Source organism: Amblyraja radiata, chromosome 29, assembly GCF_010909765.2.
Source record: "Amblyraja radiata isolate CabotCenter1 chromosome 29, sAmbRad1.1.pri, whole genome shotgun sequence".
In the NCBI taxonomy this organism is placed as follows: Eukaryota; Metazoa; Chordata; class Chondrichthyes; order Rajiformes; family Rajidae; genus Amblyraja; species Amblyraja radiata.
The window spans coordinates 27,994,621-28,013,559 of record NC_045984.1 but is presented as its reverse complement, the minus strand read 5'-3'; the positions used below and the strand labels follow the sequence as shown (position 1 = coordinate 28,013,559).

Sequence of the window (18,939 nt, the reverse complement as noted above, 5' to 3'; positions counted from 1 at the left end):
TTGCCCCTAGTGTGTGTAGGGTAGTGTTAACGTGCGGTGATCGCTGGTCGGTGCGGACTGGGTGGGCCGAAGGGTCTGATCCGCGCTGTATCTCTAAACTGATCCAAAAACCAAACTAAGACTATTTAAATTCTGCAAATTCTTGTTCTAGTTAGTCTCTTCCGCACCTTCTCCAAAGCCTCCACATCCTTCCTGTAATGAGATTGTGAGAAGTGCCACAATGCTTAGAAGGCTGCATCATGACTTCCTGACTTTTAGATGTAATGTCAAGCATGCTGTCTTTATCCCCCATCTCCTTGTGCTGCCAATTTCCAGGGAGAGATCTATTAAGGAAAACACTCATTTGTGCATTTGGGGGGCTACATGCAACATAGAGCTACTAACTTTCATTGATCAACTGTTGCCATTTCCTTTATTCGGGAAGGGTGAAGAGTGTAATTTGTGTTTACCCTACCTCCTTATATTGCAGTAAAACACCATCTCAATGTCACATCACCTGTATGCAACTTCAAGAGTGTTGAGCTGGAATGATTGGCAGACTTGAGAAGCAAGTCGAACACAACAAAAGGATTTGTCTGAAAGGCAACTTAAGAATATAGAAAATACTAGGAATCTACACCAAGCCCATAGTGGATTCAGAAAGCATAAAGTTTATGACCCTCCTTCAGACTATCCATGTTTTAGAAACATAGAAAATAGGTGCAGGAGTAGGCCATTCGGCCCTTCGAGCCTGCACCGCCATTCAATATGATCATGGATCATGGATCAGAAAGTTTAAGGATAAGGGGGACATCTTTTAGGACCGAGATGAGAAAAACATTTTTCACACAGAGAGTGGTGAATCTGTGGAATTCTCTGCCACAGAAGGTAGTTGAGGCCAGTTCATTGGCTATATTTAAGAGGGAGTTAGATGTGGCCCTTGTGGCTAAAGGTATCAGGGGGTATGGAGAGAAGGCAGGTACAGGATACTGAGTTGGATGATCAGCCATGATCATATTGAATGGCAGTGCTGGCTCGAAGAGCCGAATGGCCTACTCCTGCACCTATTTTCTATGTTTCTAAAACATGGATAGTCTGAAGGAGGGTCATGACACAAAACTCTCTAAATGCATTTCCCTCCGCAGATGCTGCCTGGCACATCGTGTCCTCCAGGGGGGGTTTAGCTTTAGATTCCTGCATCTGCGGTCTAGTGTGTCAGAGGATTCAGAAAATTGGTGTCCGCAGTAAACATTTCCTCGCTGGTGGGAATACGACACATCCACTGTCATATATATATGGTTCCTATAAATAACCAATAGAGGTGCAAAAAACTGGAAATCTGAACTGAAAAAAGAGCAGATATATCCAGCAGATCAGATAGCATGTATGGAAGGAGAAACATTATCAGTGATAGGGTAGTATAGGATGGTACCACTTAAAAATACCCAATGCCATTAATTTTCATGGCTAGCAGAACACTAACTTGTTCAAAAATAAATCACATGGTTTAATTTATGACCTGTTATATTTTCAAGACCACAGAAGGGACAAAATATATTATGAAAAATCGCCATTGATCAGTTATGAAGGGACACTATTTACTTCACAGACTTGCAATCAGATTTCGGTGTATTTAACTCCACATCATCAATTATCTGTCAAAGTTCCTTATCTTAGGGTCCACTTCACTAATAGAAATCAATCTGTGTACCAGCTCTACACAAAGTATGAAATAGATGTAATTTTCTTTCCTCAATCTGCGCTCAAGGGCTTCAACATGCATTCTGTACAGCTTACATAGGACCATCTTCCTGGGCATGTAAAATCACAGCTAGTCTGGTGAGAAATCCAACACAATCTGAACTGTGTTTACGAAGGAACTGCAGATGCTGGAAAATCGAAGGTACACAAAAATGCTGGAGAAACTCAGCGGGCGCAGCAGCATCTATGGAGTGAAGGAAATAGACAACGTTTCGGGACGAAACGTTGCCTATTTCCTTCACTCCATAGATGCTGCTGCACCCGCTGAGTTTCTCCAGCATTTTTGTGTATATATGAACTGTGATGTTCCTAGGAGCAGAATTTGGCCATTCGGCCCATTGAGTACACTCCATCTATCTTTTCCTCTCAACCATTCTCCTGCCTTCTCCCCATAATGCTTGACACCCTTACTAATTAAGTATCTATCAATATCTGCCTTAACAATACCCAATGACTAGACCTCCACAGCCACCTGTGACAATAAATTTCAGAGATTAACCATCCTCTGACTAAAGAAATTCCTCCTCATCTCCTTTCTAAGGGTGCGTCCTTTTATTCTGAGGCTGTGCTTTCTGGTCCTAGACTCTCCCACTAGTGGAAACACCCTCTCCACGTCCACTCTCTCCAGACCTTGACATGAGAAATCATCTTATTTCAGTGGAAAGGTTCAAATTGAATTTTAGATTATTAAATGTTGAGAGACCTTAAATAAATCAATCTTGCAGCAGTAATAATCTTATTAGGCAATATATTTGGCATCCCCTTTATCCCCTTAGTATTCTCTTTATCGTGACTGTGGATGTCTTGATTGTAATCATGTATTCTTTCCGCTGACTGGATAGCACGCAACAAAAAGCTGTTCACATGCGACATGAATCTATCCACCATATAAGATGACACAACTTTTCAGTTATTAACGATATGAATGCGTCAAGTAATGTCTCCATCCATGAGTTGGTCGGACACATCAGTAAATGAAAGTCATAAAAAATAATAACAAGCTATCACAGGATACAAAATAGTTCAACAGTGTTAATGGGCTTACCCTTGATGACATAATCCATGTTAAATCAAAGTACCTTGGAAACTTATCTCCTGGTGGGATATGTGCCCCACTCCTGAAAATCTCATCAACCTTGCTGCCAATTTTCACTTTTCTCTCATTTTCTTATGGTTTACTGATTTTTGACTTTCTTGACTACTGTATTTTCCATATCTGAGGATAAGCTAATGACCAATACCCATTACAAGCCCCACAGACCCCCACAGCTGTGGTGATTGCACCTCTTTCTGCTAGGACTGCATTCAATTCTCTGTTTCTCCAGAGCCACATGTTTGTTCCGATGAAGCTTTCCACACCATTGCATCTGACCTTTCCTTTGTCCTTAACCATGGCTTCACCTTCAATAACGGTGATCTCACTTGTGTCGGTCCGATTCCTTGCAAGTCTGGTCTCACCGTACTTATTCAAGCTTTTCCACAACTACGTAGTCATTGTATCTTATCCCTCCTCTGGTGGTTTATTCCACATATCAACCATTGTAAACAAAAAGAACACTTCCCCATATAAATCACCTTTAAAATTTTAAAATTTAAAACAAGAAAAAAAACGTATCAACCAAATGCTCTGGCAATGGCTAATCAAAATGTGACAACAGTACCACATGGTCACATTTAAGGATAAGAGGGTTTAAGGATAAGGGGGAAATCTTTTAGGACCCAGATGAGGAAAACATTTTTCACACAGAGAGTGGTAAATCTCTGGAACTCTCTGCCACAGAAGGTAGTTGAGGCCAGTTCATTGGCTATATTTAAGAGGGAGTTAGATGTGGCCCTTGTGGCTAAAGGGATCAGGGGGTATGGAGAGAAGGTAGGTACTGGATACTGAGTTGGATGATCAGCCATGATCATATTGAATGGCGGTGCAGGCTCGAAGGGCCGAATGGGCTACTCCTGCACCTATTTTCTATGTTTCTATTAGACAGTTCAGTAACTACATCAACATTACAATCCGAAATGCCTAGGCTGCGGACTGGTTAGGAAATGCATATATATGGGATGTGGGCAGCGCAGTGGTAGAGCTGCTGTCTTACAGCGTCAGAGACTCGGGTTTCATCCAGACCTCAGGTGCTGTCTATACCAGTTTGCACATTCTCCCTGTAACTGCGTGGGTTTTCTCTGGATGCTCCAGTTTCCACCCATACACCAAAGACGAACAAGTTTGTAGGTTAAATGTTCAAGAAGGAACTGCAGATGCTGGAAAATCGAAGGTAGACAAAATTGCTGGAGAAACTCAGCGGGTGCGGCAGCATCTATGGAGCGAAGGAAATAGGCAACGTTTCGGCACGAAACGTTGCCTATTTCCTTCGCTCCATAGATGCTGCCGCACCCGCTGAGTTTCTCCAGCAATTTTGTCTAAGTTTGTAGGTTAATTGGCCTCGGTAAAATTGTAAATTTGTCCTTATTGTGTCGGATAGTGCTAGTGTATGGGGTGACCGCTGGTCGGCGTGGACTCGTTGGGCCTGTTTCAGCACTTGTATCTCTGCAGCTGTGATGTACACCTCTGTGGAGATGGACACAAAATGCTGGAGTAACTCAGCAGGTCATGCAGCATCTTTGCCTGCAGGCAGCAGGACATGCAGGCTCTAAAAAAAGGGTCTCGACCCGAAACGTCACCTATTCCTTTCCCCCCAAAGATGCTGCCTGACCCGCAGAGTTACTCCAGCAATAGGTGTCTATCGTGGCTGTCAACCAGCATCTGAAGTTCCTTTCTGCACCTCAGTGCAATTGGGAAATAAAAGGCAACTTGCCCATGGGGAAGAGGGGAAGCCACTAAGCATTCATTTTGAATTCCTGCATGATTTACTAACAGGAGCACCTTGCACACAAAGGTTAATAAATATGCCGTCCGGTGATGTCCAACAACTGGACGTCGGTCTATGTTATGGAACGTGTACTATTCATTAAGACTGAAGATGTTTATTGTACATTGAATATAAAACACAGGCCTTTGGCACAATCACAACAGAAATTACCTATTGCCTCCCACTCTGCAGAAAACTAGAAATTCTAAACGTCTGAGCTTTGAGTCTTTGAGGTATCGTTTGTCTGCCATGGCGTAAACCACTATAGTAAGCTTTAAGTCCATGTTCTAGTGAATCTTAAGTATTTGATATAATAGATCTCGACTCGAAAAGGGAACTTGGTTCTTCAGGATTCAGAAATAAAACCATGTGCAAACAGAGCTGCAATTACCAGCATGTAGGGCCATGCATAGTCTATGTCTGTAATGCCCCTGTCCCACTTAGGAAACCTGTACGGAAACCTCTGGAGACCTTGCGCCCCACCCAAGGTTTCCGTGCGGTTCCCGGAGGTTGCAGGTAGTGGAAGCAGGTAGGGAGACTGACAAAAACCTCCGGGAACCGCACGGAAACCTTGGGTAGGGCGCAAAGTCTCCAGAGGTTTCCGCTTAGGTTTCCTAAGTGGGACAGGGGCATTAGGCTGTTAGGTTTACAAACAGATACTCAAACTGCAAAGAAAAATAGAAAGTAAATGCAATACCTCCTGCATAAGAAAAAAAAGAAAAATCCTCAGCAGACCAAATATTAATTGGCCTCTTCACGTCAAGATTGAAAAAATCTGGCACGTTTACATTCAGCCACTCCTGGTATCAGAACTATTAGGAATCAATAAAGCTAACAAGCCCATGTGGACAATGTAAAAGCAGCTCAACAAATACTTGACTTAAGTGGACCTGACTGTGCAAATGGGAAGAAGTGTAGGAGACAAACATCTCTGACCCCTGAAAGCTCAGCACAAATAACTCAAATGAAACAGACTTGTATAAATAGGGCACAGTTGGAAATGTTCGAGCATACCAAATCATTTTACATAGGTGAGGCTGATATAATACTAACGTTTGACACCAAGTGCCTCACAATTTGCAGTATTTGCTCCCTTCATCCCTTTTACTTATGTCTGTTTTGTCAGAACTTGCACTGAAAAATCATACAAGTCTCTGTTGATCTTCTTCAATGTCTTCACTTCATCCTCCAACTCAGCCACATGCATTTTGGTGTTCTCACCATCTCCCAACATATGCTGCAGAGCAAAATATGAAATTACATTACTCATTTATTGCAGATTTCTCTACAGTTTTTTTAATACCAACAGTAATGATCTTAATTAGCTCGCATGAAAGGATCTAAATTATATAAGTTAAATTATGCTGGAATTCAAACCAATTTTATTTTCAAGACTGTATTTTATTTTCAAGGCCCATTGGTATCTGATGAGAGAAAAAGCCAGGTTGATCTTTATGTATATTCTGAAGATTGATACCACCCCTCAACTTCCCCCAAAAACCTCGAAGGATGCAGGAATTATTGTTGATTTGCATCTTTTAAAAAAAAAAATTTAAATATCTATTCTTCGGTTGCCTCAGAAACTAGGCAGGAAAAAGTTGATTTTACTACAGCTGAATGGGGTAAAATAACTTCAGGTTAGCCTTGGATGAGAACAGATTTTGCTCAGCATCTTTCCATTGAAACATTCTGGCACCATTTCATAAGCTTATCAAAGGAAGCAACGAGTGTATAGAGTTAGGAGCTCCACATGTGTAAGATGCAAAGTATCGGGAACATGATTTTTTATTTCAATATATTAAGCATGCATGAATATTGTATCGGCCAATGAGTATTAAAAGAACCGACAGCACCAGAGGTCAAGAACGGGAGATCAAGGTTGAACCTGAACATGGTGCTGTGTGGCAGCGGCTCTACTAGAACCAAATTAGAAAAACATTTGCTGCTTTTCTTGCCGAGGAATAAGTCAAAGCTGGACAAGCTCCAGACATGTACGTAAGGTTCTACATGTGTGGTGCTCCCTTTCCGTGAAAGAACACGACCTCCACAACTTTCGTTGTGCAAATGATGACATAACATTTTGCATATCAAATCAGTAGTTTCTTCAAGAACGGCAGCACAGCTAGTAGAGCCACTGCCACACAGCACCATGTTCAGGTTCAACATTGACCTCCGGTGCTGTCCGTATGGAATATGCACATTCCCCCCCGCAGCTACGTGGCTTTCCTTCCGGATGGTCCAATGTCTTGCCACAGCCCAAAGACGTGCAGGTGGGTAAGATAATTGACCACTGCACTAAGATGAATAGTAAGAGTCCAGGATGAGTAGAGATGAGGTCAATACGGTGGCGCAGCTGTAGAGTTGCTGCCTAACAACACCAGAGACCTGGATTTGATAATGACCACAGGTGCCGTCTGTACTGAGTTTGTACATTCTCCCCGTGACCTGCTTGGGTTTTCTCCGGGACTCCGGTTTCCTCCCACACTCGTGCAGGTACAGGTTTGCAGGCTAATTGGCTTGGTAAAATTGTAAATTGTCCCTAGTGTGTGTGGGATAGTGTTAGTGTGCGGGAGTGTTAGTGTGCGGGGATCGCTGGTCGGCGTGGACTCGGCGAACCGAGTGGACTGTTTCCGCGCAGTATCTCTAAACTAAATTGAAAGAATGTGTGGGGTGACTAAAAATATATGAATGCCGGTTTGGTGTAAAAGGACGGTCGATGGTTGGCGCAGATGGACAGAAGAGCTTGTTTTTTCTGCGCCAAGGCTGAATCATATTTGTAATTTAAACTCTATATGACAAATAATCCACTGAAATGAGACAAACCTTATCTGCAGCAGCACACATGAGGGAATACAACTGCTCCGCTTTTTCCAGGTTGCTTTCCTGAGCCTCCTATTGAAAAATAATTTAGAACAGAAACATAAATGATTTATTTTCCCAAATAAAAATACTCTAAGTACAGTAAATGATGCAAAACTAAAGTAAAAATCACCCAGTCCATGAATTACTTATTCAGACATGTAAAATCTATTCCATAATGTCTGAGTGCAAGGACATTATTATTTCTGAACAGCAAATATATTTTTCATATTTGAAATTAAGTTACACTGCAGTAAACTTGAACTTGAATATACCAGCCAAACATCACCAAACTCACGGGACTTGGTGTCATCTCTGCAACTGGATCCACGACTTCCTGACCAACAGACCCCAGGGGACAGGGGACAAATCATCCTCCAGGATAATCTTCAACACTGGTGGTGCTCCGCAAGACTGCGTTCTCAGCCCCCTTGTACACTCACGACTGTACAGACATGTAGAAATCTAATTCAATTTTCAAATTCGCAGACGACACCACCATGGTGGGCCGGATATCAAATAATGATGAGACGGAGTACAGGAAGGAGTTTGAGATCCTTGTGTCGAGAGCACGACCTTTCTCTCAATGTCAAGACAAAGGAGACAGTGATCGACTTCAGGAAGCCTAGCGGTACACACACCCCGGTTTGCATTGATGGCGCTGAAGTAGAGATGGTTGAAAACGTCAAATTCCTAGGAGTCAATATCACCAAGAATTTCTCCTGGAACACTCATAATGAAACGACGGCCAAGAAAGCACACCAGCGCCTCTACTTCCTTAGAAGGCTTAGGAAGTTTGGCATGCCCCCTACAACTCTCACCAACTTCTACAGTTACACCAAAGAATACATTTTATCAGGATACATCGCAGCTTGGTTTGGGAACAGCTCGTATAGAAATTGCAGCGAATTGTGGACGCAGCCCTGACCATCACACAAACCAACCTCCCTTTCATGACTCCATTTATACCTCACTCTGCCTTGGCAAGGCCAGCAGCATAATAGGACGGTCATACCTTGGCCACTCCCTCTTCTCCCCTCTCCCATCAGACAAAAGGTATAGAAATGTGAAAACGCACGCCTCCAGATTCAGGAACAGTTTCTTCCCAGCTAACATCAGGCAACTGAATCATCCTACTACAACCAGAGAGCAGTCCTGAACTCCTATCTACCTCACTGTTGACCCGAGGAATATCCTTGATCGGACTTTGCCGACTTTACCTTGCACTAAACGTTATTCCATTATCATGTATCTATACACTGTAAATGGCTCGATTGCAAACATGTATTGTATTTCCGCAGACTAGATAGCACGCATCAAAAGCTTTTCACGGTACCTCGGTACATGTGAGAACCTATAAAACTGAACTGAACTAACTGAAGTTGTTTAGAACAAAGAGGAAGGGGCTAAGTGATTTCATGATGAATCATATTACGATCGCCATATTGATATTGAAGGCAATTGAAGATATTGAAGAATATAGGCCCATCGATGGTACACAAGTAGGAAGAGACTGTACACAAAGCAGTCCCCAAAGAGTCTGTGTTAGAGGAACGGTATTTCAGAGATTAAGAACACGAGGCAAAGGGATGAATTGTAAAAGGAAATGGTGCAGTAAATTTTGATTACAAGAAAAATATACCAGCAAATGGAGTTGTGAAAGACCAATGAAGGCAAATACAGAGAAACAGTGTCCATAGCTATATTAATATAACAGGAAAGAAACAGTAGAAACATTTCCAATCAGACTTTTGTGAAACTCAAATATATAGGGTCCTTACAACACTAACATTCAAATGTTTTGATAGTAATATTTTTATGTGACATGGGTAGAGGTCATCGAGTGTAATCAGACTTGTCCCACTCCAGTCATTCATTCTCCTCCCTGCTCCCATCCGTCAGAAGGTACAGAAGCTTGAAAGCACGCACCACCAGATTCAAGAACAGCGTCTTCCCCTCTGTTATCAGGCTTCTGAATGATACTTCCATAATGAATGAATGAATGAATACATTTATTGTCATTGCACAATACTGTGCAACGAAATTCCATTACATCTCCTCCGGTTAAAAAAATACAAACACGACAACCATTGACACATATGTACACTTATTAGTAAAATAATAAATAAGTATTTAAAAAGAATTAAAAAGAATTTGGCGGCATTTCTTGGAATTACATTTTGCTTCCCCAGTGTTCTCTGTTGGAATTAAGCTCTTTTATCGCACATGGGTAGAAACTATTTTTTAGTCTACCGGTGCGAGCCTTCAGAGACCTGAATCGCTTCCCAGAGGGTAGCAGAGTGAAAAGGTGGTTGGCAGGGTGGGATGTGTCCTGCTTGATATTTGTGGCCCGGCGCAAGCATCGGGCCCTATATATATCATCCAAGGAGGGCAGTTGAGCGTTTGTAATGCTGTGTGCAGTTTTTATAATTCCCTGCAGCGCCCTTCTCTCAGCCACAGTACAGCTAGCAAACCACACCAGGATTCCATAGGAGAGGATACTTTCCACGGCGCATCGGTAGAAGGACAGCAGCAGCGGCTGTGAGACGTTTGCTCTCCGCAGAGACCTCAGGAAATACAGCCGCTGATGTGACTTCTTCACGAGAGTGACGGTGTTCATTTGCCATTTGAGGTCCTGGGAGATGTTTATTCCCAGGAACTTAAAGCCAGTGACTCTCTCCACCATGTCTCCTTTGATGTATAAGGGAGCAGGTTCCTCTCTCCTCTTCCTCCTGAAGTCGACGACCAGTTCTTTTGTCTTTGATGGGTTGAGTACCAGGTTGTTTTTGGTACACCAGACAGATAAGCTAGAGTAGAGTCCAATTCACCTCTACCCTATTGTGGACATTGGACTTTATCTCTGGAACTGATGCGCTACAATGCTGAGAACTATATTCTGCACTCTGTATCTTCCCTTTTGCATTTATTTATAGTACTTGAGTTTCACCTGATTGTATTTAATGGCCAGGAAGCGAGCGGGCAAGATCATCTCTGACCCCTCCCACCCTGGCCACAAACTCTTTGAATCACTTCCCTCTGGAAGGCGACTCCGGATTGTTAAAGCTGCCACAGCCAGACATAAAAACAGTTTTTATCTACTCAACAGCCAAAAATCTGTAGCCTCCCTTTGATCTGGTATTTTGTTGGTTCACATGTATCAATGGTGTTTTATCATTAACGTTTTATTATTAGTAATGTTTAGTGTTTTCTGAGTCATTCGTAACTGTCACTGTATGTCATATTGTTACTTGTGGATGGAGCACCAAGGCAAATTCCTTGTATGTGAATACTTGGCCAATAAACTTACTTACTTATGTCTGTTTGGAAACCCTGCAAAACAAAACTTTTCACTGTACCTTGATACATGTGATAATAATAAACCTAAACCATCCTAGTCATTGGGTCTATGGTAAAAAATAAATAACAAACTGGTGGAGAGGGAAGTGTCTGTGTACCAGGGTGAGGTTGGGGTGATATTACTTGATGCTGGAGCATTCAATGTTCACACCATCTCTCACCACCCCAGCCACTCTGCTCCTCTGTATGCTCATCCCCAATCCCAGAGCCGAATATTTCCCTTTAATCCCCACCCCCACCTTCCCTCTGGCTTTACATTTTACACATCCCCTTCTTTCTGTATCTGACACCCTTTTGTCTAACCTTTGCCACTTACTCCTCCCATATGCCAATCACCCCCCTTGAGAAGTGGAGGCAGATATGATAGGGGCATTTAAGAGGCATTAGATACGTACATGGATGATATGCAGGGAATGGAGGGACATGGATAACATGGAGGTAAAGGAGATTAGTTTAGCTTAACAACATGTTTAGCACAGACATTGTGGACCAATGGACCTGTTTTGAGATGTCATTTGCCAGGCTTTACACTATCCCCATCTTCCTTTTCCAGCTTTCTCTCTCCTATTCCATCACTGAAGAAGGGTCCCAACCAGGATTGTCATCTATCCATTCCCTCCACGGGTACTGCCCGACCTGCCAAGTTCCTCCAACAATTTGTTCCTTTACACGAGATTCCAGCATAACCAGTTTGTGTCTCCATTGGGTGTTTGTTAGTTGTCAGAGCAGTTCCATCAGTTTGTATCTGCAACATACTTCCCTGCATCATGTTCACTCACATATAGTACTTCCCACATCTCTTGCCATCCACCTGCATTAGGGGTACATTACAGTAGCCTATAAATCTACCTGCATTTCTCTGGAGTCAGAGTCAACAGAGCAGCACCAAATCACCTGGTCAATGCCAACCATTCTTCCCATCTGCAGTAATCCCATTTGCCCATATATTGGCCGTATCCTCACTACCCAGCTCCAAGGTTGCCAACATTGGGTGAGAGTTGGAAGTGAGAAATTATGAGAGACCAAGCCCGAACGGAGCATAGCTACCCGGGGGGGGGGGGGGGGGGGGGGGGGATGGAGGGTGTCCTTCTCCCATTGGTACGGAACATTTGCATTTTTCAGCTTGAAATTGTGCAATATGGTGCATACTGTAGCGAGTCTTTTAACTTACACTTGAATGCAATATATATGCTTTAAATTGGATTGGAGCGTTTTTGAAAGGGGGGAGGCTGTGCGATCACTGATCACTGGCCTTGGGGGTACCCGGTGAGGGAGTGGAGCAACCGAGTGGGGAGAGGGTGTGGAAGAAGGGTGTCCCCCCTCCCAGGGTAGGAACCTTTTGAAATTTGATGTATTAAAATCATGTTTTAGTGCACTGTAGAAGTATGATTTCAATGTTTTTTGTATGAAGTATTTTTAAGAGGTAACTTTTTAAGGGGTAACTTTATCCACACAAAGGGTGATGGGTGTATGGAACAAGCTGCCAGAAGAGGTAGTTGAGGCAGGGACCATCCCAACATTTAAGAAAAAGTTAGACTGATACATGGATAGAACAGGTTTGGAGGTATGGACCAAAAGCAGGTGGCGTAGCTGGGACATGTTGGCGGGTGTGGGCAAGTTGCGCCCAAGGGCCGATTTTCACACTGTATCACTCTATGACTACATTATACCTCCACCATGCATGAATGCTTCAAAATCAAGTGATCGAGTTTTATTGCCATATACTCAAGCATAGAAACATAGAAAATAGGTGCAGGAATAGGCCATCGGCCCTTCGAGCCAGCACTGCCATTCAATATGATCATGGCTTTTAATCTAAAATCAGTACCTCTTTCCTGTTTTTTACCCATATCCCTTGATGTCGTTAGCCCCAAGAACTAAATGTAACTCTCTCTTGAAAACATCCAGTGAATTGGCCTGCACTGCCTTCTGTGGCAGAGAAATCCACAGATTCACAACTCTCTGCGTGAAGAAAGTTTGTTCTCATCTCAGTCCTAACTGGCCCCCCCTTTATTCTTAAACTGTGACTCATGGTTCTGAGCGCCCCCAACATCGGTAATATATTTCCTGCAGTTACAGTAAGTGAAAATCTAGCAGGCAAGCAGGATGCTTTCACCAACCACCCCCATTTGAAGTCCACTATCTTCCACCGTATCTACCCAGTGCTTGGTACTTACTTCCAGCAGCCACTGGTTGTCCTCCAGGAGTCACAGAGCTGCAGCCTGATCCATGACGGTCATCTGGGCGAATTCGGCACAGAGACTCTCACGGCAGCGGCACAACGCTTCGACGCCTCCGACGGCCCGGGACTCTTGCACTGAGGCTGCTCCATGGCCGGAGCTGCAGTAAGCGACTCAGCAGCCCGGCAAACACTCGCCAGCCCCGCTCCCCGTCCGCATCTGTCCCCGCCGCTGCTTCTGCTTCCAACACCCGCGGCCCATGCAGTTGATATGAGTTTTGAAATTTTCGTTGATCACAGAATTTCTCACAACAGACCGAGAGAAATTTGTGATCAGCGTGAGAATTTGGTGAAATGCGTGATTCTCACGCTCAATGCATGGGAGTTGGCAGCCCTGCCTCTCTATCCCCCTCTCCCTCTTCTCCCCCTCTCTCTCTCTCCTCTTTCTCTCCCCCCACCTCTCTTTCTCTCCCCTCTCTCTCTCCCTCCCACCTCACTCTCATCCCTCTCTCTCTCCCCCTCTCTTCTGCTCTCTCTCCTCTCAACCCCCCTCTCTCTCCCCCCTCCCATCCTCTCCCGTCTCACCCCTCCCTCTTCTCTCTCCCTCTCTCCCCCCTTTCTCTCCCCCCCTCTCTCTCCTCTCTCTCCCCCTCTCTCTCTCTCTTCCCCCTCTCTCCCTCCCACCTCTCTCTCCTCCCCTCTCCCCTCTCTCCCTACTCTCTCCCCTCTCTCTCTCCTCTCTTCCCCTCTCTCTCCCCCTCTCTCTCTTCCCCCTCACTATCCCCTCTCTCATGTCCCCTCTTCCCTCTCTCCCTCCCTATCCCCTCTTTCCCCTAACTCTCTCTCCCCTCTTTCCCTTAATTCTCTCCACTCTCTTTCCCCTAACTCTCTCTCTCTTTCTTCTTCCCCTCCCTCTCTCTCCCTCCCCAACCCCCTCTCCCTCTCCCCTCTTTCTCCTTCTCGTCCTCTCCCCCCTCCTCTCTCCCTCTCCCCCCTCTCTCTCTCCCTCTCTCTCTTCCCCCATTTCTTCCCCCCCACCCACTCTCCCCCTGGCTCTCTCTCCCCTCTCTCTTTCTCCTCTCTCTATCTCCTCTTTCTCTTTGCCCTCCCATCAATCTCTCCCCCATTTCTCTTTCCCCCTCTCTCCCTCTTCCCCCGCTCTCTTTTACCACCTCTCTCTCTTCCCCCTCTCTCTCCTACCCTCTCCACCCCCTCTCTCTCTTCCCTCTCACCCCTCTCTCTCTTCCCCCCCTCTCCCTCACTCTCCCCCCTACCTCTCTCCCCATCCCTCTTCTCTCTCTCCATTCACTCCCCCTCTGTCTCTCCCCTCTCTCTCCTCTCATCCCCCCCTCTCTCTCCCCACTGTCTCCCTGTCTCCTTCCCCTCTCTCTCTCTCTCCACCTCCCTTTGAGAGTCTGTCCCTTCGGCACAGAGACTCTCGCAGCAGCGGCGCAACGCTTCCGACGGCTCCGCGGCCCGGGACTTGCACTGTCCGTAGCGCTCCATGGCCAGAGCTGCAGCGAACGACTCATCAGCCCCGCAAACACTCGAGAGCGCCGCAAACACTCGCCAGTCCCGGCTCCCCGCAACTGTTCCCGCCGCTGGTTCTGCTCCCATCCCTCCCGCAGCCCCGGCTCTCCAACACCCGCGGACCATGCAGTTTATCCGAGTTTTGAAATTTTCGTTGATCACAAAATTTCTCACCACTGAGCGTGAGAAATTTCTGATCAGCGTGAGGGCGTGAGAGTTTGCTTGAGGGCGTGAGTCTCACGCTCAAAGTGTGAGAGTTGGCAGCCCTGCAGCTCATCCCCTCTCTCTATGTCTTAAGTTCTCCAATACAAGCAACAACCCACTGAATTTCTTCCATACATCCTGCAAATGCCGCACCTCCTTCCTATGGTGCAGTGACCAGAGTACAAACAATACTGCACAAGCAGCCTAAGCAGTATTTTGTAGCATCACATCCCAACTCTCAGTCTTCGTTCCAACCTAGAGAAACAAACATGCCACATGCCTTCTTCCCCACCCTATCGTGTTTCGCCACTTTCAAAGAACTATAGACTTGGACACCTGGATCTCTGTTCATGAACATTGCTGAGGTCCCTGCCATTTACTATACATGTCCTAACCTAACCGACTTTTCAATGTGCATCACTTCACACTTGACAGGAACAAATCCTCTGTCTATGCTCCGTAACCTTCCATGTGACCTATATCCTGTTGTGATCTTAGACAACCTTCCTTGCTATCCACGACTCCACCATCCATAGATTTACTCATCGTATCTTCTGCAAGTCACTAAAGTGTATCACCAACAAGCACAGGTCCGAACACCAATCCCAGTGACACACCACTGGTCACAGACTTCCATTCACAAAAGACATCCTTCCACCAGTAACATCTGCCTCCTGCCACAGACCAATTTTGGAGCCAATTACCCAGCTCGCTGTAGATCCCACATGCATTAAATGTGGGAGGAAACCAGAGCACGTGGAGAAACCCGTCCACAATCATAGGGAGAAGATGCAAACACCAAGTAGACAGCATCTGAGGTCAGGAATGAACCCAGGTTACTGGAAATGTGAGGAGCAACTATGATAGGTTATTGTGTTTCCTCCAAACTATAGTTTGGGAATCAATCTCATTAAACTATGTGTTTAGATACAATTTTGATTAATGTACCTCATAGGAAGGCAATTTTGTCAAACTCTTAACATTTAGTAGAATCCAACACAGATTCCATTAACTGTTGGAATAACCTGCTGAGAGCACCTGGTGTACTCATTATATAGAAAACAGCAACATTTATCATAAGTAACATTTTAAATTGCTTTCTTGTTCTGTTTCCTCTTCTGAAAGCACCAACTCACTTTAGCATACAGGCTTCATTGGCATCTCTAGGTATTTTGTATGTCACCCAAAGTCCATCATATCACGAGCCATTTTTGCAAATAATGTTAAAAGAATTCAACAACTTCAAAGTTGAGAAATGAGTCTGTTTGTGGAACATGACCCAGAGAGCTTACCATTTTATGTCCATGTTCAGTTAGTTTTAACATTACCCCATGGTATGTACTAGCACCAATCTCTGCCCAATATCCACACGCTCAAACTCTAAGACACAATTCTTTAGCTTTAGCGACACAAAGCGGAAACAGGCGCTTCGGCGCACCTAGTCCGCATCGACCAGTGATCACCCCGTACCCTACACACTAGGGACAATTTCCAATTTTACCGGTCAATTAACCTACAAACCTCTACGTCTTTGGAGTGTGGGAGGAAACCGGAGGAAGCCGAAGGGAGAATGTACAAACTCTATACAGACAGCACCCGTAGTTAGGATTGAACCTGGGTCTCTGGGTTTACAATGCAACAACTCTACCGCTGGGCCATCGTGCTGCCCTGTACCTTCTCTGTATCTTCCCTTGCCGCAGGATTCTAATTTAAATCAATTTATGAGTAAATAAGGAAGCTGTGAAAAAAGATAATGAGAAATAATGATATCTAAAATTTAAGATTTGCATGTAATTCTCTAGAGCTGTGCTACAGAAAGAACATTGAAACCCTGGAGAATGTACAATGTATCATCAGCCAGATGCTGCCAAAAATTGGAATAAATAGTTCTGAGAAATCCATAGCTGAGATTATTTCCAATGGAGGGGAGATGGCCAAGCACTTTAATAAAGATTCCCAATCTTTAGAATGATTTTGATTGTGAATAGGGAGCTACCATTTCATCCTGGTTGCAAAGCTATTGGCAAATGGGTCATGAAATTAGAATTGGGTTTGAGAGTGAGGAACAACTTTGGAAGAAATGTTCTGCATGAACATTTCTCCTTCCATCCTTTGCTCTCTACTCATCTACCAGAGGACTAGAGAGCTTAAGATGAAGTATCTGCTACAATCGTACGGTTCTGGGTTCAGTTCCCCTGCTGGAAACACACGACTGTACAATTCAACAATACACATCAGCTTGGCTTAGTTATTCTCACCGTGGGTCTTATCTACAATATGGTAACATGTAATTCAGGAAATCAGTTTACAGCAGCACTGGGAGAATACTGCATCAGCATTGTCCCTATTTTATTTAAATAAGAAACCAAAACAAGACCTGAAAATGTTTAAAATGGCAAACCACGCAGAATTGTGATGCTACTTAAAGTGCAGTGTATTCCTCTTGCTGTTCTGACCCATACGCCCCTACAACTAGCATCTCCAAACCCAGAGATGTGCGGCTTTGGAATGAATGGCAAAACATCATGGAGCATGCTGAAGGCACAATAAAGTGTTTTACTAGTTCAAGTTCATTTATTTTTCATTCATCATATCCTTTTGAATGATGATTTCCTTGTACTGATTAATGCAACATATGCATTCAAATTGAAGAGCTAAAAAGCAATTTTGTGCCAACTATACATATATCGTATATTCTGGCTGGCCATTTGTTTTAACAATCCTTTTCAAACTATATCTTAATTAACTGAAATAATTGTGAAATTTAAAAATGGATCCACAATAATTCAGTTTATATTAAAAAGTCATTATAATGAAGAGGTACTTACAGCGCCCTCCATATTGTTTCGGACAGACGCATCATTTATTTATTTGCCTCTGTACTCCACAATTTGAGATTTGTAACAGAAGAAAATCGCATGTGGTTAAAGTGCACATTGTCAGATTTTAATAAATGCCATTTTTAGACATTTTGGTTTCACCATGTCGAAATTACAGCAGTATTTATATATAGTCCCCCCCATTTCAGGGCATTTCAGGGCATTATGTGGCCAGTAGTGAGATCCCGCTGGAGGTGGTGAAAATGTTGGAGGATTATATGCTGTATGCGAAGTCGAGGACAAGGAGGAGGAACAAGAGCAGAGGTGCGGGATATCGAGGAGATTCTAGTGAGAGCCTCATCTATAATGGAAGAGGGGAATCCTCGTTTCCTAAAGAATGAGGACATCTCCGTTGACCTGATATGGAAAATCTCATCCTGGGCGTAGACGGTGGAATTGGGAGTAGGGAATAGAGTCTTTACAGGAAGCAGGGTGGGAGGAAAGGTAGTCTAGATAGCTATGGGAGTCAGTGGGTTTGTAATAGATGTCGGTCTGTCTCCTGTGATGGAGACGGTGAGATCTAGAAACGGTAGGGAGATGTTGGAGATGGTCCAAGTGAATTTGAATGCAGGATGGAAATTAGTTGTGATGTTGATGAAGTCAGTGAGTTCTGCATGGGTGCAGGAGGTAGCACCGATGCAGTCGTCAATGCAGAGTTCAGGGATAGGGCCAGTGTACGCTTGGAACAGTGATTGTTCGACATATCCTACAAAGAGGCAGGCATAGCTGGGGCCCATGCAAGTGCCCATAGCTACGTCTTGGATTTGGAGGAAGTGGGAGGAGTTGAAAGAGAAGTTGTTGAGGGTAAGGACCAGCTCTGCTCGGCGGAGGAGAGTATTGGTAGACCCAAATCGGCTGGTACTGCGGTCGAGAAAGAAACGGTGGGCTTTAAGACCTTCCTGGTGGGGGATGGAGGTGTAGAGTGACAAGACATCCGTAGTAAAAATGAGGGAGTGGGGGCCTCTACTTACTAAGTGCTACTTAACCATATGCAACCATCACAGCTATGGAGATTAAATGCTGTCTTCATCTTTGCAATCTACTGGACTTCAATGAAAAGAACAGCAAAGCTAAATGTGCGCAGAATTAGCAGCTGTACTATTAGATTAATTCTAACTGCGTGGGCATTAATTGTGAATATTCTTTTGCAGGCAATGGAGTCGACGAAGAAATGCTAACTTAATGCAACATGTTCCTTGTTTAATTCTTAAAAAACTTATATTCATTAAATCAAACATAATCTGATTAATGTCATCACCGCGACTAATAGCGTAGCTCAAAATACGCTCCTAGGGAGGACAGAATCTGCAATTTAACACACGTATTT

General features: G+C 44.2%; 1 protein-coding gene and 1 long non-coding RNA gene across 2 annotated transcripts in view; one reads left to right on the top strand and one right to left on the bottom strand.

Moving 5' to 3' along the window:
* Positions 1-1,267: 1,267 nt before the first annotated feature.
* Positions 1,268-17,642, top strand: LOC116989550. The gene is made up of 3 exons (XR_004416264.1): positions 1,268-1,277; positions 7,562-7,565; positions 17,554-17,642. It is a non-coding gene; the product is annotated as an uncharacterized LOC116989550 (long non-coding RNA).
* The window catches only part of wdr18 (WD repeat domain 18), a 136,361-nt gene continuing 122,746 nt past the window's right edge, over positions 5,325-18,939 (bottom strand). The window contains exons 9-10 of the mRNA XM_033047036.1: positions 7,428-7,496; positions 5,325-5,841 (exon numbers count right to left, since the gene is read on the bottom strand). Coding sequence (XP_032902927.1) covers positions 5,713-5,841; positions 7,428-7,496 — 198 coding nt within the window. The 3' untranslated portion in view covers positions 5,325-5,712. The remainder of the gene's footprint in view (positions 5,842-7,427; positions 7,497-18,939) is intronic.